This window comes from Pongo pygmaeus, chromosome 20 (genome assembly GCF_028885625.2).
Source record: "Pongo pygmaeus isolate AG05252 chromosome 20, NHGRI_mPonPyg2-v2.0_pri, whole genome shotgun sequence".
Taxonomy (NCBI): domain Eukaryota; kingdom Metazoa; phylum Chordata; class Mammalia; order Primates; family Hominidae; genus Pongo; species Pongo pygmaeus.
Window position 1 is genome coordinate 22,135,313 of NC_072393.2, and position 20,937 is coordinate 22,156,249.

General features: G+C 38.3%; 2 protein-coding genes across 4 annotated transcripts in view; one reads left to right on the forward strand and one right to left on the reverse strand.

The window, feature by feature from the left end:
* Window positions 1-20,937, reverse strand: part of LOC129020591 (zinc finger protein 708) — a 325,243-nt gene that overhangs the window by 225,009 nt on the left and 79,297 nt on the right. The gene's annotated exons all lie outside the window — the stretch shown is intronic.
* Window positions 1-20,937, forward strand: part of LOC129020586 (zinc finger protein 429) — a 35,707-nt gene that overhangs the window by 7,716 nt on the left and 7,054 nt on the right. The window contains exons 1-3 of one of the 2 annotated variants that reach the window (XM_063658856.1): window positions 14,302-14,371; window positions 14,855-14,981; window positions 15,790-15,885. In XM_063658856.1, the coding sequence (XP_063514926.1) occupies window positions 14,948-14,981; window positions 15,790-15,885 (130 nt within the window). In that variant the 5' untranslated portion in view covers window positions 14,302-14,371; window positions 14,855-14,947. Of the gene's footprint in view, window positions 1-14,301; window positions 14,372-14,854; window positions 14,982-15,789; window positions 15,886-20,937 lie in introns of those variants that run through there. The other variant, XM_054465153.2, reaches the window with a different exon arrangement.

A 20,937-nucleotide genomic window follows, 5' to 3' on the forward strand; every position in this document is an offset into this window, starting at 1 on the left:
TGACCTCAAGTGATCCACCCACCTCAGCCTCCCAAAGTGCTGGGATTACAGACGTGAGCCACTGTGCCTGGCCACCATATATATTTTTATTTTTTTAATTATTTTATTTTGTTTTATTTCATTTTATTTTTTGAGATGGAGTCTCGCTCTGTCACCCAGGCTGGAGTGCAGTGGCGTGATCCCTGCTCACTGCAGCCTCCACCTCCCAGGTTCAAGCGATTCTCCTGCCTCAGCCTCCCAAGTAGCTGGGATTACAAATGCGCACCACCACGCTCGTCTAATTTTTGTATTTTTAGTAGAGACAGGGTTTCTTCATGTTGACCAGACTGGTCTCGAACTCCTGACCTGAAGTGATCCCTCTGTCTTGGCCTCCCAAAGCGCTGGGATTACAACTGTGAGCCACTGCGCCTGGCCTTTTTTTTTTTTTTTTTTTTTTTAACTTTTTTATAGTAGCCATTCTGACTGGTGTGAGATGGTGTCTCGTTGTGATTTTTCTTTGCATTTCTCTACTGATTAGTGATAAGAAAGAAATACTCATCAAATGCTCGTTAGCCACATGTATATCTTCTTTAGAAATGCATCTGTTCATGTTTTTTGCTACTTTTTAATAAGGTTGTTTTTTCATGTAAATTTGTTTAAGTTCCTTTTGAATTCTGGATATGAGACCTTTGTCAGAAGCATAGTTTGCAAATATTTTCTTTTATTCTGTAGATTGTCTGTTTACTCTGATTTTTTGTGTGTGTGTGGTTTTTTTTTTGTTTTGTTTTTTGGGTTTTTTTGCTGTGAAAAAGCTTTTTAGTTTAATTAGGTCGCATTCATCAATTTTTGCTTTTGTTGCAATTGCTTTTGGTATCTTCATCATAAAACTTTGCCAGTTCTTGTGTCTAGAATGGTATTTCCTAGGTCATCTTCCAGTATTTTTTATTTAAGTCTTTAATTCATCTTCAGTATATTTTTGTATATGGTGTAAGAAAGAGGTGCTGTTTCAGTCTTCTACATAGTGTTAGCTAGTTATTCTAGCACCATTTATTAAACAAAATTCTTCTTATGTTCCTCTTGTCAGCTTTGTCAAATATCAGATGGTCGTAGGTGTGCAGCATTATTTCTGGGCTCTCTATTCTCTTGCATTGGTCTATGAGTCTGCTTTTGTACCAGTACCATGCTGCTTTGGTTTCTATCGCCCTGTAATATAGTTTGAAGTTGGGTAAAGTGATGCAGTGCCTCCAGCTTTTTGTTTTTTTGTTTGTTTGTTTGTTTTGTTTTTTTTAATTTTATTGAGACCTAGTCTCGCTTGATTCCCCAGGCTGGAGTGCAGTGGAGCAATCTTGGCTCACTGCAACCTCTGCCTCCTGGGTTCAAGCGATTCTTCTGCCTCAGCCCCCCGAGTAGCTGGGACTACAAGCATGTGCCACTATGCCCTGCTATCATTATTATTATTATTATTGTATTTTTAGTAGAGACAGGATTTCACCATGTTAGCCAGGATGGCTTCAATCTCCTGACCTTGTGATCCACCCGCCTTGGCCTCCCAAAGTGCTGGGATTACAGGCGTGAGCCACTGTGCCCAGCTGCTTTGTTCTTTTTGTTTAGGATTGCATTGGCTATTTGGGCTTTTTTTGTTGTTCCATATGAATTTAAAAATAGTTTTTAGTTGTGTTAAGAATGTTTTTGGTAGTTTGATAGAAATGGCATTATTTCTGTATATTTCTTTGAGCAGTATGGTTATTTTAATGATACTGATTTTTTTCTGTCCATGAGAATAAAATAGTTTTTGATTTGTTCGTGTCAGTTCTGACTTCTTTAAGAAGTGTTTTGTAGTTATTGTCGTAGAGAGTTTTCACCACCCTGGTTAGCTGTATTTCTAGATATTCTATTCTTTTTGTGGCAGTTGTGAATGGAATTGTGTTTTTGATTTGGTTTTTGGCTCAGATGTTGTTGATGTGCAGAGATGCTACTGATTTTTGTACATATATTTTGTATCCTGAAACTTTGCTGAAGTTGTTTTTCAGTCTAAAAAGCTTTTGCACCAAGACTATAGGGTTTTCTAGATATAGAATCATGTCATCTGCACACAGGGTTGGTTTCATTTCCTCTCTTCCTGTTGGGATGCCTTTTATTTATTTCTCTTGCCTGATTGCTCTGGCCAGGACTTCCAATTCTATGTTAAGTAAAAGCAGTGAGAGCAGTCATCCTTTTCTTGTGCCAGTTTTTAAGAAGAAATGCTTCCAGCTTGCATCAATTCAGCATGTTGGCTGTGGATTAGTCACAGATATCTTACTATTTTGAAGTATGTACCTTCAATGCCTAGTTTGTTGAGGGTTCTAAACATGAAGAATGTTACATTTTATTGAAAGCTTTATCTACATGTGTTGAGATAATCTTGTGTTTTTTGTCTTTAGTTCTGTTTATGTGATGAATCACATTTATTGACTTGTGTATGTTGAACCAACCTTGCAAGCAACCCAGGGATAAAGTCTACTTGATCATAGCAGATTAGCTTGTTGATGTGCTGCCGGATTCAATTTTACAGTATTTCATTGAGGATTTTTGCATCAGTGTTCATGAAGAATTTTTGCCTGAGTTTTCTTTTTTTTGTTTTATCTTTGCCAGGTTTTGGTATCAGAATGATGCTGTTACTATATAATGAGCAGGGGAAGAGTTTCTTCTCAATTTTTTGTAGTAGTTTTAGAAAGTATAATACCAGCTTTTCTTTGTACATCTAGTAGAATTCAGCTGTGAATCTGTGGGTCCTGGGCTCTTTTTTGGCCGGTAGGCTATTTACTAATTCAATTTTGGAGCTTGTTATTGTTCTGTTCTGGGCTCCAATTTCTTTTTGTTTGGTATTGGGAGAATGTATTTGCCCAGAAATTTATCCATTTCTTTTAGATTTTTTTTTAGTTTGTGTGCATAGAGATGTTTATAGTAGACTTCAGTAGATATTTGTATTTTTGTGGGGTCAGTGGTAATGACCCTTTTGTCATTTTTTTTTTTTTTTTTTTTTTTGAGATGGAGTCTTGCTCTGTCACCCAGGCTGGAGAGTACAGTGGCTCGATCTCAGCTCACTGCAAGCTCCGCCTCCCAGGTTCACACCATTCACCTGCCTCTGCCTCCCGAGTAGCTGGGACTACAGGCACCCGCCACCATGCCCGGCTAATTTTTTTAAAAATATTTTTAGTAGAGACAGGGTTTCACCATGTTAGCCAGGGTGGTCTCTATCTCCTGACCTTGTGATCCACCCACCTCGGCCTCCCAAAGTGGTGGGATTACAGGCGTTGTCATTTCTTATTGTGTTTATTTGAATCTTCTCTTCTTACTTCACTAATCTTGCTGGTGGTTTATCTTATTGATTTATTTAAAAGATTTAACTCCTGGATTTCTTGATCTTTTGTATGACTTTTTATGTCTAAATCTCCTTCAGTCCTGATCTGATTTTGGTTATTTCTTGTCTTCTGCTAGCTCAGGGGCTGGTTTGCTCTTGCTTCTCTTATACTTTTATTTATGATGTTAGGTTGTTAAATTGAGATCTTTCTACCTTTTTGATGTGAGCATTTAGTGCTGTAAATTCCCCTTTTAACACCACATTAGCTGTGTTGGAGAGATTCTGGTGTGTTGTATCACTGTTCTTATTTGTTTTAAAGAACTTCTTGATTTGTACCTCAATTTCATTATTTACCCAAAAGTCATTCAGATGAAGGTTGTTTAATTTTCATGTAATTGCATGTTTTCAAGTGTTTTTCTTTGTATTGAATTATATCTTTTTTTTTTTTTCTTTTTTTGAGATGGAGTCTTGCTCTGTCACCCAGGCTGGAGTGCATGGCACCATCTCGTCTCACTGCAACTTCCATCTCCCGGGTTCAAGTGGTTCTCCTGCCTCAGCCTCATGAGTAGCTGGGACTACAGACGTGCGCCACCACGCCCAGCTAATTTTTTTTTTTTTGTATTTTTAGTAAAGACAGTGTTTCACTGTGTTAGCCAGGATAGTCTCGATCTCCTGACATCGTGATCTGCCCGCCTCAGCTTCCCAAAGTGCTGGGACTACAGGCATGAGCCATCATGCCCAGCCCTGAATTATATCTTTATCAAGTTGTGGTCTAAGTGAGCATTTGGTATGATTTTGGGATTATTGAATTTGCTGAGGAGTGTTGTGTTTCTGATTACGTGGTCAATTTTAGAATATGTGACACATGGTGATGAGAAAGATATATATACTATGTTGGTTTCAGATGAAGAGTTTCATATATGTTTATTAGAATGATTTGGTCAAGTGTTGAGTTTAGGTTCTGATATCTTTGTTAATTTTCTGCCTCAATTGAGGTCGGAAATTAAAGAAAATAAAATTAAATTAAAAAGAAAAAGAAACAAGGTTTCCTGTATTAGGCTGACTTATCCTAGAGGCAGTAACAGGCACAGCCCACATCCAGGAAAAGTCTTGATAACACTATCTAAAAAGCCAGGGCTGGAAAGAATGTGCTCTGGAGACTCTCCCAGCATTCCCTCAACATCTGGAGAAGAGAAACAAATTTTCCTTTCTCTTATGATTCTGTTTTTCATATAAGCAGCACAGTGAAGGTCATGAGACACCTGAGCAGGCCTGGATTGCAGCCACCTAGGCACCATAGTGAAGGTTATAAGATAAGCCCATGCAAGGCACTAGAGCAAGCCTAGGTAACAGCCATCTGGGCCGCATAGCAAGAGTCATAGATAAGTCTGAGTTATAAACCTGTCATCATATGATTAACTACTTTTGTTCTGTTTCTGTATCCTTGCTTTCACATCACTACACTTTGTGCCACTGTAGGCTTGTTTCAAGTTAGCCCACCCCCTTTAGAAGTGTATATAAAAATTAAATGCTGTCTTTGTCCTTGGCCCAGTCTCTGGATGTTAATCCACTGGGTCTGAGTGCACTCAATAAAATCCTCCTTTTCCACCTATCGTTCTCTCCAGTCTCCTAATTCCCACAACACAGTGATCTAAGTGTCTGTGGAGTGTTGTAGTCTCCTACTATTGTGTCAGAATCTACATCTCTTTATAGGTCTTCTAAGAACTTGCTGTATTCATGTGCACCCATGAATTTTTTTTTTTTTAAGACGGTTTCACTTTGTTGCCCAGGCTGGAGTGCAGTGGCATGAACTCAGCTCACTGCAACCTCCTGGGTTCAAGCAATTCTCGTGCCTCAGCCTACTGAGTAACTGAGATTACAGGCACCTGCCACCATGTTTGGCTGGTTATTGTTTGTATTTTAGTAGAGATGGAGTTTCACCATCTTGGCCAGGCTGGCCTCAAACTCCTGAGCTCAAGCAGTCCACCTGCCTCAGCCTCCCAAAGTGCTAGGATTACAGGCGTGAGCCACTGTGCCCGGCCAACACCCATGGATTTTTTTAGAACAACTTTTTCTCTTCTGCTTTTTCCTTCATAAACATTCTTTCAGGTGTACACAGGGTGCCCAAGGCTACACCTTAGATACCTGAATCCAGTGTCTACTAAAATTCAGATGTCCAAGGGTTCAAGGACATGTCCAGAGACTTGGTTGTTGTAGGAGAAAATATAAATTAAAAATAAGAGGCTTTATTCTCCTACCTGAAAATAATGGAAGATATTTTTTCTTTTTTCTTAAAGCATTTAGATTATATGTAGATATTTTTCTCTGATTTTTGGAAATATATGTAAATCATAGTAACAGCTAAATAAACCATTTGTCATTTTTTTTTTACTCAGGGTTGTCTTTCTCTAGGACCTCATAACCATTGCTTTGTTTTTGCTTTGGGAAAGGTTTTATTTTATTTTTTCATTTTTAGTCTTGGAAAGTAGACACAGAGTTGTTTAGATTAAAGCTCATTTTAAGAGTACACAAAAGTTGAGCACAAAGATAATAAAGACTAGAAAATACTAAGTTCCATTGAGAGAAAACTGATTATCCAAGGTAATTATCTGATATTTGCAGTCTGAAGTACTTACACAGAAAAAGCAAGAGCAGTTCAGTGTATAAACTGAAAAGTGGAGTCTGTAGTTGTACTTTGGTTTCTATTTATTACTTCAGAACAATTAACACAGTTATGTGTAGTGTTTGTCGACAACGTGCATTCATATTAATTAAATAGCATTTTCTATAATAGTATGAATATAAGGCCACAATATTTACTTTGAATACCTTAAATAGGCACTTCAACATTGTTCTTTTTACTTTTGAAATATAAAGTTTTAACTGAATTATGGTTACAGACAATTTTTAAAAGTTCTACAGGCATTATGACTAGTACACAAAAATTATTTATACATAGATATTTGTATCTAACATCGAAGGAACACTCACTACAAAATTGTTACAGTAGATATTAGTCTGAAATGCTTATTAATTTCTCCAAAAGGACTAATTATATGTGAGCATGATTTCAATGTCTTATTTCACTAAATTTGAATGCTGCTATTACAGGACAAATCAACATGATGAGTGATGTGGCCACCCAAAACCTGTTTCAGTCTCAAATACATTCCATTATATAAACAAAGTCAGGTTCCAATTCTTATCAAAAAGCTCTAGTGGAAGTTGTCACATGTATTTCAAAATAGATCCCCCATTCAATGGCTAGGAAATAAGAGAGCAACAGACATGAAAGAAAAACCTTATGAAATTCTACTGAGAATATGCCCTTTATCTTCATAATGCTCGTGTTTCTCATGCTGACAATAGCTGTGCATTTTGGGTGTTTTCAGAGAAATTCCTTTTAGGGGAATATTTTCTGGCCTACTTGATCAATCTTGTATCTAATCTGAGTTTTCTTCTTAAGATGCTTTTAACTTACTTTGTTCTCAGTAGAATCTTGCTGAGATGGAGAGCTGTTTTTCTCTCTAATGCTTTGGGTGTCCATTTCAGAAGGCCTATTAATATCCTGTGGTTTGTGTGAATTAGGTGGGTTGTCACAGTGAGAACTCTTGGAGCATCTGCGCTTACCCTGGAAATCCAGCAGTATTTTTTAATGTCACAATTATAACTAGAAACTGAGGCTGAAACACCGCTCCCATTCCCATTATTATGAAGGCACAATTCTACCCAGGAGGCCTACGGGATCTCCTCTTGCAGCTCAGGCTTTACTCTGATGTGGCACTGGAGTGCTGCTATGGCAATTGGGGTTCATGTATGCTGTGAGCTGCCAGCTGTGAGCCCTGTGCTGTGAGCTGTGTTTCAATGGCAGATGGTAGGAGTCAAGAGAGGACACTGGCCATCAGGAGAGGGTAAGCAGGAGTGCTGTAGCCCAGTGCTTAGGGAGTAGAGGAGCCATTGCTTTAAAATGTAAATAGCCAAAAAGATAGCACCCCATTCAGCCATTTCTGCAGGAGAGTGAGAGCCTACCTTCAGCAGGCACCTGGTTTCAAGTTGGAACATTACCTCCTGTCGTGAAGATATGAAAAGTTTATTTTGTCATTGAATATAACCCATTGGCATGCACAGATGGCCTCTCAAATTACCAGGTGAATTTAGGATAAGCTCTGTATGACATGGTGCTGTAAGTTCTTCCACTTGTGGACTAATTATAATGACTATTTTTCTGTCTTTGCAGTCTCTTAAGCAAATTGACTGTGGTGCATGTCACCTTCTGGTTTACTTGTGTATAAAAACTCTTTTATTCTATCATTATGGAGTTTCTCTGCAGCTGGATACAATTTTTCTTTTAATTCTATTTTCCAAACACTATCTAGAATTACCATACATGATATAAACATATTAGGTGCCAGCCAGGCTTTACTCTAGAGGGTACTTTTCCTCTCAGGCTTCCAGTCAACTCACAGTTGTGCTGCAAAGTGCATGCTGTCACTGGGCACCTCTAATCCCAGCACTTTGGGAGGCCAAGATGGGCAGATCATCTTGAGGTCAGGAGTTCGAGACCAGCCTGGCCAACATGGTGAAACCCTGTCTCTAAAAAAATACAAAAATTAGCCGGACATGATGGCAGGTGCCTGTAATCCCAGCTACTTAGAGGCAGAGACAGGAGAATCGCTTGAACCCAGGAGGCAGAGGTTGCATTGAGCCAAGATCATGCCATTTCACTCTAGCCTGGGCAACAAAGCGAGACTCTGTCTCAAAAAAAAAAAGTGTATACTGTCCCGTAAATATGCAGGCAGAATCGTGTCTCTATTTGTTATCTATAGTCCTGTACAGTCACTTCTAGAGAGGTTAGATTTGTACAAATGTTACAGGGTGGCAATCAACCATTTTACCTCTTTCAGTGACTCTTATATCTTCAAACCTGAAACTGATTAAGAGACCATGGAGCCAAGAAACCAAATCAGAGTAATATGTGTGCATTGAGTAGACATGTGGACATGAGAATCTACACTTTCCCCTTCCTCCTCTTGGTAAACTGCTCACAAATGTTCAGGTAACATCTGCTACTGCTACTCCACCTATTCAGGACCTAAACCTGCAGCTGGAAATTCTGAATCTAGGTCTTGAGATTTGGAAAACAGAAAATCTTTTATCTGAGGAATGCAAATCCTCTTATTAGGTGGGGGCAAAAGTTATTGCGGTTTTACCATTTAATGTAATGGCAAAAACCACAATTACATTTGCACCAACCTAATAGTTGTCAAACTCAGAGAGACATTAAAATGAGAACACAATTATGTCTTTCTCTCCTCTTTGAACCATATAGTTATCTCTTGAAACTGTTTACTATTGCCATCAGTGGCTATAAATTAAACTAATAGTGCCACACTGGACACTATAGCCCATACTCTAAACCCTAATGATGTACACCCAATCAGTAATCAATGTTCTGTAAATAAATAAGAATTTCTGACAGACAACCTTTTATCAGCCCACTCTCTGTCCCTCTCTCTTTGCCTTTACAAATCCACTTGTAAGTGCTGCTAATTGAAGTGTAGATTCCAGGCAACTTGAATCTTTGCCCCCAGTTTACAATCCTCAAGCTTGGCCCAAATAAACTGCCTACTTCTGTTCATGTTGCCTCAGCTTCTACCTTTTAGATAGATATATAATCTAGAGTGTGCCAGAGCAGCCTCTATGAGGAGATCTCTCTGATTGTTGTCTGCTTGCTGTAATACCCAAGGATGCAGAGCCAGGTTGATTCCATCTAGGATCTGCACATAAGGTCAGGCCTCTTCTTGGGATTTACAAGACAAGGCCACACTTTGGATTCAGAATGTAAAGAAAACTAACAGGAGGCATCTTCTGCATTGTGAGATGTCAACATAGGCATTTTAAAGACACCTTTTGAGAGTGTGGCTCTTTGAGCTTTTCAGATCTTGTCCAATGACCTGCTTCTGTTGTGTGAGAGGCTTTTGGTATAAATAGAATCTAATGTCAGATTCAGTAAGTGTAAACAAGCCTCGTAGGAGTGAGATCAAGGCCACAAAGTATCCAGAGCCATAACACAACTATACCTACCTGTAAAATGTGATGCTGGGCCGGGCATGGTGGCTCACGCCTGTAATCCCAGCACTTTGGGAGTCCAAGGCAGACAGATCACGACATCAGGAGTTGGAGACAAGCCTGACCAACATGGTGAAACCGCATCTCTACTAAAAATACAAAAATTAGCCGAGTGTGGTGGCACATGCCTGTAATCCCAGCTGTTCAGGAGGCTGAGGCAGGAAAATTGCTTGAACCTAGGAGGCTGAGGTTACAGTGAGCTGAGATCATGCCACTGCACTCCAGCCTGGGTGACAGAGCGAGACTCCATCTCAAAAAAAAAAAAAAAGTGAACACTGGAGTAGAGTATTCTTGTCCTTCCTCTTACCCAAGAGCTGGCAAATCAGGACAGGTGATCCAGGTTCTGGAGCTCCACCAGGGCAGTTCCATTTTCTATTTAGAATGAGCCTGAGTCTCTTCTGCCTTTCTTATTATTGGGCCATCAGCACAGGGTCACTGGGAACCCTCTCTCAATTAGCTAGGTATGTTTCAGACATTTGATGATGTCCAGAGCAGAACTGCGTCAGGATGATAAGAGTGGTTAATTCCGCTTCTGTTTCAATGTAAGAGAAATGAATCATCTTGTGTTTGTTTCTTTTCTCATACAAGAGACGTGTTTGGTTGGTACCCAGATGAGAGTTTCTCTAGTTTTCTGGTACTTCGGGTAAAAGATGAGGAGGAGGTCTGGAGACTCAAGCAGATAAACTAATTGCTTCATTAATATGACCATCAGGAAAAAAATGAAGCAGTCATGGTCCCTACTATCCAAAAACTCTTGGTTTGGACTATCAACTGGATAAATGGTTGAATGAAGCATCCTATGGTTGGTACAATGAATAGGTGTATGCAAAAAAACTTGGGCTTTATTTGGGCCACTTTCTTTACATTGTTGTGACTTCTGATGTCATCAGCTGAAGGGATATTTATGGACAGAAGAGTTTTTATTATTATTTCTATTTTTCTTACCTTGTTGAGAATACATATTTATCTTCTAATAAAATTACCCTAGAAAACCTTAAGAGATTTGCTTAAATTGCTTATTACTATATGTTATAAAATTGACAGGACAGTAGCTAAAAAAAATTAAAATTACACAAACTCTGGAACTTAAGTTTTTATTAGGTAAGTCTAGGAAAAACAGAACTGGAAGTACCCCCAGTGGCATAGAGAACAGAATTCTACACAGGGTCCACTCTTTGGCCCAGTTCTGTTCAGATTCACCCTTTTTGGATGCCTTATTTTGGTCTGGCCCCACTCTGGAGTCTTGGCTCACAGAACTGATTAGAAGAGATCAGAGTTTTGGGTGGTACATTTTGCTACCTTTCTGGAGCTGGTGCTCTGATTTCGTGAAACTCAAAAGCAGATAAATGGAAAAAAGTATGTATTTTTAGTTTTTTAATTTTTTATTAAAATCAGTGCTTACTAAGACATTCCATTTAGCAACTTGTTTTCTATTCCTGCAGATCAGTGGTTGCTCCACAAGTCACAATAAATTAAATATAAACACAATAAAAATTCCTCTAAGCTACATTAAACTCTTAATTTCTGTATTCCTCTCATCTGTCTATATTTAGCTTTTATTCTATACATTTTATTTTTTAAAAATCAATGACAGAGAAACAGAAAAATTAAAATTCTGGGTCCTTTATCTAAATCCTGGGAATTATTAAACACTTAGTACCAACTCCCAGGGTGTTATGAGGATGAAATCACATAGTATGTTATGCCCAGCACAGTGCTCTGTAACATATTCTTGAGCACATAGTACCTGCTTTACAAACATTGCATTAGTACCTGTGCACATGCTATTTTTCAAATGCAGACTCATTCAGACATTGCTGCCTTCTGTTTGTTCTGTAAACTTTATTTTCCTATTTTTTTTTTCAGGTTTTTGAGAAGCTACTTTAATCTGTTATGAAAAGAGAGGTTTCTTCACTTTGACTTTTTTTTTTTCCGTAAGTCACTGGTGTACAAGTGGTATTTGGTTACATGCATAAGTTCTTTAGTGGTGATTTGTGAGATTTTGGTGCACCCATCACCCAAGCAGTTTACACTGCACCCATTTGTAGTCTTCTATCCCTTGCCCTGCTCCCACTCTTCCCCCCAAGTCCCCAAAGTCCATTGTACCATTCCTATGCCTTTGTGTTTTCGTAGTTTAGCTCCCACATATCAGTGAGAACAGAAAACCTTTTATCTGAGGAATGCAAATCCTCTTGTTAGGTCGGGGCAAAAGTTATTGTGGTTTTACCTTTTAATGTAATGGCAAAAACCACAATTACATTTCCACCAACCTAATAGTTGTCAAACTCAGAGAGACATTAAAATGAGAACACAATTATGTCTTTCTCTCCTCTTTGAACTATGTAGTTATCTCTTGAAACTGTTTACTATTGCCACCAGTGGCTATAAATTAAACTAATAGTGCCACACTGGACGCTATAACCCATACTCTAAACCTTAACGATGTATACCCAATTAATAATCAATGTTTTTTCTGTAAATAAATAATTTCTGACAGACAACCTTGTATCAGCCCACTTGGGGGTGTCTCTCAGGTCCTGCAGGAGCAGTCCACTTCCTTCAGATGGTCTGTGGGTCCTCTTGGGATTGCTAGTTTGTTCTTGCAGTCCATCTGGAGCTAAAATTCACACTGTGAACCTCCACACACTTCTCTGTCCAAGTCAGAGCTGCAATCTAGTCCTGCCTCCCATCCGCCATAACTGAGCCCATTCCACTTTGGCTCTTTAGGTAAGTAGGCCACCTGTTCTGTAAACTTTAAAGAGTCAGCAAAGAATATGATACTTTAGTGTACAGATGAGTTGTCTTCATTTGTATCAGAAGTTTTTGTTTTGTGACAAGAGTCCTGAGTGGAAGGGACTCTGTGCTGTGCCTGCTTTGTCTAACTAATACTAATGATGAGCCCAGGGGGAGTAACATCAGCACTGATGGGACTTGTTTGAAACACCCATGTTGGACCCTTTTCAGACCTGCAGAATCACATTATGTAGAATGCGGTCAAAATTACCAAGTGATTTATAAGCTCATTACAGCTTGAGAGGCAATGCTTTGCCAAGTGGTTATCAGCCGGGGTTTCTAATTAGAATTCCACAGCCAATTTGCAAAAATCTATTTGCTTGTGCCCTTTCAACAGATTCTGCATAGAAGCATCCATGGTGTTTTAATTAAGTGCCTTATGTGATTCTAAGGTGAGGCCAGAATCAAATATGAAAGCTTCAAGACACATTCATGAGACTTGTTCCGCCTTTGCACTAAAGGGTGGTTATAGGGCCTGTTCTGTTTGGGTTTGGTAGGGACAGGGCAGTGCAGTCCATACTACCAATATTGTAGCAGAAACTGCTGTTGTCTGTAGCAGGGGAGGGCACCTGAGGACAGGAAAGAAGAAATGTATCTCCATGGAGCAGTGCGTTGTTCCTAAATCTCCTCTGTTATTAAGAACAGAAATGGGTGGACTTTTTTTTGCAAGTCTTGGTTCTTCTGCCTGTGGGTGTGGTGGTAGCAGGTAAACAGGTGGTGCTGACATTTTAAAGGGCATATTCTCAAGATGCAGGTGTAATTTGTTTGGAGAATGTCGTCTGAGCAGGAATTTCAGAGAAATTGGAAAAAGAAGAATAAATGGTGATTTTTCAGCTAATCATGTCCCAGATCAAGAGCTGTGTCCACTCTGCCTCCTGGACTGTCATGCATTTAGTACTTGCAAGCCTTTACTTCTCTACTTGTATTTTTCCTCCCTAATGAGTTTAACTACTTTTTTAAAGTCTTATGATAGTCAAAGATCTCTGAAAAATATTTCTTTCCTACATACCAGATCTTTATCTACATTCTCTACATCATAGCTTTTTATATGCCATGCAGAATTCTCACCAAGATTATAAATTAATCTGCAATATTAAAAATGTTCCCTTGTGGCTGTGAAACATGAGGTGTGGATACTCAAGGTTTCTATTAGGGAAAGGTGGGGGTCCTCAGTAAAGATGGAGAACATGTAATGTTGAGGTTCCATCTGTGTTCTCCATTGGCTTTATGCAGAACAGGATTTTCAAAATGCTTATTTAAACAGGATGGCATTTATTACCCAGAAAGTTCTAAAAAATATATATATATTAGGAGGTACCTGTTCTCTAGAGTGCTAAAAAAAAGACTACTTTAAATCACTATTAAAAATTACAGAACACTTGGCTGGGCGCAGTGGCTCACACCTGTAATCTTAACACTTTGGGAGGCCGCGGTGGGTGGATAACTTGAGGACAGGAGTTCAAAACCAGTCTGACCAACATGGTGAAATCCCATCTCTACTAAAAATACAAAAATTAGCCGGGCGTGGTGGCAGGTACCTGTAATCCTAGCTACTGTGGAGGCTGAGGCAGGAGAATCACTTGAACCCAGGAGGTGGAGGTTGCAGTGAGCCGAGATCGTGCCATTACACTCCAGCCTGGGGGACAGAGCGAGACTCCATCTCAAAAAAAAGAAAAAAAAAATTACAGAACCCATGAGTTATTGGTACCTTAAACTTTGAATAAAACTGATGTTTCTTTATGGTTAAATTCAGACTGTGATTTACTTTTAGGCAGCAATATCACATCAGTGAGGCTATGTCTTTCTGTATGCACCAGCGCATCATAAAAATTTGTCCTAGTGCAGTTGATGTTAATGATTCACTTGGTTAAAGAACTCTCTGACAGACTGTTTTACTATAGAGTTGATTTTTTTAAATTATTATTAACTATCTTTATGCAGCTGATGCCATCACATTTAATCTGGCAGCTGCCCTTCTTCCTTAGGTTTTCTTTGTGTATATCTGTCTTTGGAAAATGAAAGCTCTCATCTTTGTTTACAGGACAAAAAAACTGGGAAAAACACAGATTCCTTCATTTACTGAATGTTTGACAAAATATTCTTTTTGGACCAAAAACATTGGCATTACTGGTGAGCTTGTTAGAAATTCAGCAACTCAGACTTTATTCCAGATTTTCTGAAAAAATAATCTGCATTAACAAAATCTTCAGTTCATTGAACACATTAAAATGTGAGAGGTAAATTCTAACTCAACATGTCTTTTTGATCTGAAAAATATACACAACTCATTCTGTAAGATGTAAACATAGCACTCAAAAATGTATGTTTATGTTCATGCCCTTAATTTTATACTTTATCACTTAGAAAAATGTCATGTGTACACTGATGTTGTGGATCTTATGCCACTATTTTCTCAAAGTTAGAGAATATATTAGAGAACATTTCTGTTTGTAAATTATTGAATAATTTCAGTCACTCGTATAAGTCAGAAGCAGTTCTCTTTACTCTCTCATTTCACCTTGAATTAAATAAAAAATTCTACCTGTGGGCACTTGGTAAATATGTTTCTCTCTCTCTTTCTCTCTCCTGTTTGTGTGTGTGTATGTGTTTCAGGGGCCATTGACATTTACAGATGTGGCCATAGAATTCTCTCTGGAGGAGTGGCAGTGCCTGGACACAGCACAACAGAACTTATATAGAAATGTGATGTTAGAGAACTACAGAAACTTGGTCTTCCTGGGTGAGAATAACTTCAACACAACATTACTAATATACCCTAAATGTTTCATTTCTCCTCTTTGTAGAATGTTTTTTGGTAATTTATGCTTTGCATAAATGAGTTTCAGATTCCTGTTTTTAAGAAAAGTTTGGGGCCGGGCGTCATGGCTCATGCCTGTAATCCCAGCACTTTGGGAGGCCGAGGCGGGCAGATCATGAGGTCAGGAGATTGAGACCATCCTGGCTAACACGGTGAAACCCTGTCTCTACTAAAAATACAAAAAATTAGCTGGGCGCAGTGGCAGGTGCCTGTAGTCCCAGCTGCTCGGGAGGCTGAGGCAGGAGAATGGCGTGAAACCGGGAGGAGGAGCTTGCAGTGAGCGGAGATAGCGCCACTGCAGTCTGGCCTGGGCAAAAGAGCGAGACTCCGTCTCAAAAAAAAAAAAAAAAGTTTGGGGATTTGTTCATGTAGAAAAGAATTTCTTCAAGATGTTTTATCTTCACCTGAACTTTCCATATTCCTGAGCTGATTTGTATTATGTACTCTTGATTAGTGATAATTTCAGGAATTTAGTGGCCTAAAATATTGTTGCCCACACCTTAAAATCTAATTGTCACAATCGATTTTTTATTAAGTAGTACTGGGCAATGAAATTAAGAACCTAAAAATTTAAAATATTTTCTAAAGATTTAGAAATTTCTCTTATAAATTGGTATTTGGAGATTAATTTACTAGAATATTCTATTACATCCTCTTTACTGAGCACATTACTAAATTGGTAATTACAGAATATAAGCAAGATTCATCTTCTTTATTTTTAATAAAACAGGTATTGCTGTTTCTAAGCCAGACCTAATCACCTGTCTAGAGAAAGAAAAAGAATCCTGCAATATGAAGCGACATGAAATGGTGGATGAACCCCCAGGTAGGTGAGAGTGAACACAACAGACAACACAGATGAGAGGTCCCAAGGCCAAAAAGAAAGCCAGTCCTTACAATGTGATTTGGGAAGCTATGTTTCAAAGAAAATATTTTCTGAAAAACTGTGTTCTAAAAAACTTTCAGCCTGGCACAGTGGTTCACATGTGTAATCCCAGCACTTTGGGAGGCTGAGGTGTGCAGATCACCTGAGGTCAGGAGTTTGAGACCAGCCTGGCCAACACATGAAACTCCATCTCTACTAAAAATACAAAAGTTAGCTGGGCGTGGTGTCACATGCCTGCAATCCCAGCTTCTCAGGAGGCTGAGGCAGGAGAATCGCTTGAACCTGGGAGGCGGAGGTTGCAGTGAGCTGAGATCACATCATTGCATGCCAGCCTGGGCAACAAGAGCGAAACTCCATCTCAAAAAAAAAAAAAACAAAAAACACCCGTCTTAGTGACTGCCCTACAGAGCAAAGTCCTGAAGAATATTCACTCTGTCGAAAAATAAAATGGGAATTAACACCTACCAAAACCCCTTGTAACAAGCCAACTAAAGGTGGACCCTAGTGCAGACCCCGCAGCCTTGTGACCAAGCTACACCCCCTCTCTACTACAAATCCGTAGGGCATCCCAGCACCCTGGGGACCCAACAAAAGATCCTTACCTCCTGAGGCCAGTTTATAAAAAATTGAAGAGGTGTTTGCTTCTTCAGATTTACAGACACCAACGCAAAACTGTATTGTACCCATTGTTAATGCCTCTATTTTAATATAGCACTGGAAGTATGTGGCAAAAATATTAGTCAAGAAAATAGAAAATAGGCTGGGCACGGTGGCTCACGCCAATAATCCCAGCACTTCGGGAGGCCAAGGCAGCTGGATCACCTGAGGTCATGAGTTCCAGACCAGCCTGGCCAACTTGGCAAAACCCTGTCTCTACTAAAAAATACAAAAATTAGCTGAGCGTGGTGGTAGGCGCCTGTAATCCTAGCTACTTGGGAGACTGAGGCAAGGAGAATTGCTTGAACCCGGGAGGCAGAGGTTGCAGTGAGCCAAGCTCATGCCACTGCACTCCAGCCTGGGTGATGGAGCGAGACTCTGTCTCAAAAAAAAAAAAAGGCATTGAAATTGAAGACAAGTAAAAAGTTTCTGTTTGTAGATTATGTAATCTTACATTTAAAAAACCATAAACAGTACATTAAAACCTGTCTAAACTAATAAATGCCCTCAGTATATTAGCAACATACAAAATTAACATACAAGTTATGGTTCCATACACTTAAACTATCTGATAGAAGAGAGGAAGAAAAAATCTTATTTACAATAGCATTGGAATAATAAATTTCTGAAAACAAATTTAACCAAGGAGGTAAAAAGTATTTACAATTAAAAATATATCAATGAAAGAAATTTAAAAAGACACAAATTTTAAAGTATTTTATATCTATGGATTGAAACAATAAATATTTTTGAAGTGCCATATTATTCAAAGTGATCTATAGATTCAATGAATTCCCAATGAAAATTTTAGTGTTTTTTTTTTTCACAGAAATGCAATTTTAAAATTTACTTGAAACTACAATAAACTTTGAATAGCCAAAGCAATCTTGAGGAAAAAGAACAAAGCAAAAGAACATCATACTTTATAATGTCAAACTATATTACAAGACTATAGTAATACAAACATAATGGAATGTGCAGAAAAATTAACAAACACTACTGGAACAGAAACCACTACTCTCAGATATTTTAGACATAATACGAAAAGAGAACCTAAAAAGTAGTTTAACAAAGAGTTTCAAAATTAGGCAGATACTTGTGTGTCCCCCAAAACAATGAAAAAGCAGTCAGATTATGCAGTATATTATATGCCATGAAGAGGGTTTTGGCTCTCACTGTAAGCTTGAACAAAGATCACTGAGGGGAAAGTAGAATCCTTAAAAAATATAAAAGCATAAAACAGAAGATGCCTCTATGTGAGAGGATTTTTTTTTTTTTTTTTTTTTTTTTTTTTTTTTTGGAGACGGTCTCGCTTTGTCACCCAGGTTGGAGTGCAGTGGTGCAATCTTGGTTCACTGCAACCTCGGCCTCCCGGGTTCAAGCGATTCTCCAACCTCAGCCTCCCAAGTAGCTGGGACTACAGGTGTACACCACCACACCTGGCTAATTTTGTATTTTTAGTAGAGACGGTTTCACCATGTTGGCCAGGCTGGTCTTGAACTCTTGACAGATGATCTGCCTGCCTTGGCCTCTCAAAGTGCTAGGATTACAGGTATGATCCACCTTGCCTGGTCCAAATTTTTTTTTTGTTTTCATTTTTAAGTATTTGAGAAACATAATATCTTAAAGTAATGGCTGCATTCTTGTTTTCCACAATGAACATGGGTTTCATTTTCATTGCATCATCAACAGATTTGGTGTTTTTAAAAAAATTTACAGTTGCCAGTCTTAACAGATGTGAGGTGATTTTGGTTTTCATTGTGATTTTCATGCATATCTCTACAAATTAGTGATCTTGTGTTCTTCTTAAATGCTTTTTTTCCAGTTGTGTATCTTTTTTGATGAAAATTTAGTTCAATTGTTTTCCCATTTTAAAATCACATTATTCAACTTTATTGTTCAGTTTCAAGAGGTGTTTATATATTCTGAATATTAAATCATATCACATGTGATTTGCATACATTTTCATCCATTTCCTAAGAGACATTTTCACTCTATTGAATGTTTTCTCTGATGTGCAGAAATTTTTTAGTGCAGTTAAATTTTTCTATGTTGCTCATACATTTAATGTTGTATCTAAGAAAATGCGGCCAAGTCCAATGTCATGTGTTTCTTCTATATTTTTTTTCTAAAGGATTTGTTAGTTGTTTTTTTTTTTTTTAATGTTCAAGTATTTTATTTAAAATGTTTTTTGTATATGGTTCAAGGAAAGGACCCAACTTTATTTTACCAGTGTTTCTTTTGTTTTTTTTTTCGATACGGAGTCTTGCTCTGTTGCCCAGGCTGGAGTGTACTGGTGCAGTCTCAGCTCACTGCAACCTCTGTCTCCTGGGTTCAAGCAATTCTCCTGCCTCAGCCTCCCAAGTAGCTGGGATTACAGGTGTATGCCACCATACCTGGCTAATTTTTTTGTATTTTTAGTAGAGATGGGGTTTTGCCATGTTGGCTAGGCTGTATTGATATCCAGTTTCCAATATTATTTTTAAAAGAGATTTTCTTTTCTCTATTGTGTGCTCATGGCAGTTTTGTGGAAGATCATATACAGAGGGATTTATTTCTGTGCTGTGTATTCTATTCTTTCATCTTTCATCTGTCTTGTCAGTACCACATTGTTTTTGTTACTGTAGCTTTTAATATGTTTTGAAATCAAAAAGTATAATGCCTCTGTTTTTTTTCATGGGTGTTTGGCTATAGTTTATGATCAAATTTTACAATTTTAAACAATATTTCTGTAAAAAAACTGTGTGCTATTGGGATTGTTTATGGATTATATTAAATGTGTTTATCACTGTATGTTGTATTGACATATTTGAAAAATTAAATTTTTGACCCCTAAGCAAGAAAATATTGAAGAGCATGTTTTATTTTCATATATTTTTGGATTTTCCAGTTTTACTTTTGCTTTTAGTTCCTAGTTTTATTTAGTTTTGGCCAGAAAACACAGTGTGTAATTTTGGTCTTTTAAAATTTATTCATTGTTGTTTTGAGACAGGAGCTTACTCTGTCACCCAGGTTGGAGTACAGTGGCATGATTTTGGCTCAACACAGCCTCAATCTCCTGGGCTCAAGTGATCCTTCCATCTCAGCCTCCTGACTTCAGACATGCACTACCATGTCTGGCTAGTGCAGTTTTTAATTATTTGTAGGGACAGGATTTCACTATGTTGCCCAGGCCTGGTCTTAAACTTCTGGCTCCAAGTGATCCTTCCACCTTGGTCTCTATTGTGTTGGGATTAAAGGCATGACCCACTGTACGCAGCCAATATTCCTAAATTTAGTAAGACTTGATTTGTGTCCTAACAGAATACACCAGGTGCAAATAAGGATATTTTGCTTTTGACTGGAGAGAATCTCTTGCTTTCAGCTGGAAAGTTGTTTCTTGTTTTTTGTTTTTTGTTTTTTTTTTTTTTGAGACAGAATCTCGCTCTGTCGCCCAGACTGGAGTGCAGTGGCGCGATCTCAGCTCACTGCAAGCTCTGCCTCCCGGGTTCACACCATTCTCCTGCCTCAGCATCCTGAGTAGCTGGGACTACAGGCATCCACCACCATGCCAGGCTAATTTTTTGTGTTTTTTCTTCTTTTTTTTTTTTTTTAGTAGAGATGGGGTTTAACTATGTTAGCCAGGATGGTCTCGATCTCCTGACCTTGTGATTCACCCGCCTCACCCTCCCAAAGTGCTAGGATTACAGGCGTGAGCCACCACACCCGGCCTCAGCTGGAAAGTTTTGTTGGAGTCTGTTAAGCCTAGTTGTTCTATAATAATGGTTTGAATGTTTATGTTCTCCAAAGTGGCTGGCTCATTTCATTTTACATAATGTCATTGAGCTTTATCTTTATGGTTGTTAGAATATTTCTTGCTTTCTCAAACGTGGGTGATATTTTAGTATTTTTATATTTCAAATTATATCTACTGAATAATTTGCTGACAGAAATTTGCATTGGTTCAGCCCATTGGCTTTAGTAACAATGTTACAATATAATGGGTGTGAAAATGACTCTTCATATGAACATATATGTGAAAGTTTATATATGTTTATATATGTGCTGCATTCTATTTGATTAGTCTACTTTTTCACAGTGATACTCATGCCAATTTGTTTTAACTCTGTAGCTTTGTAATGTGTTTTGAAATCAAGAACTGTAATTCCTCCAACATTGTTCCTTTTTTAAAGATTGTTGGGTACTTTGTTGTCTGTCTCTTGATATTTCTTATACTTTGGGGGTTGCTGTTTCTATTTGAGAAATTGGAAAACATTGCATTAAATCTGTAAATTTACATTGAGTAGTATGAATATCTTCACAATATTAGTTATTTAAACCTTTGAACTAAGCATG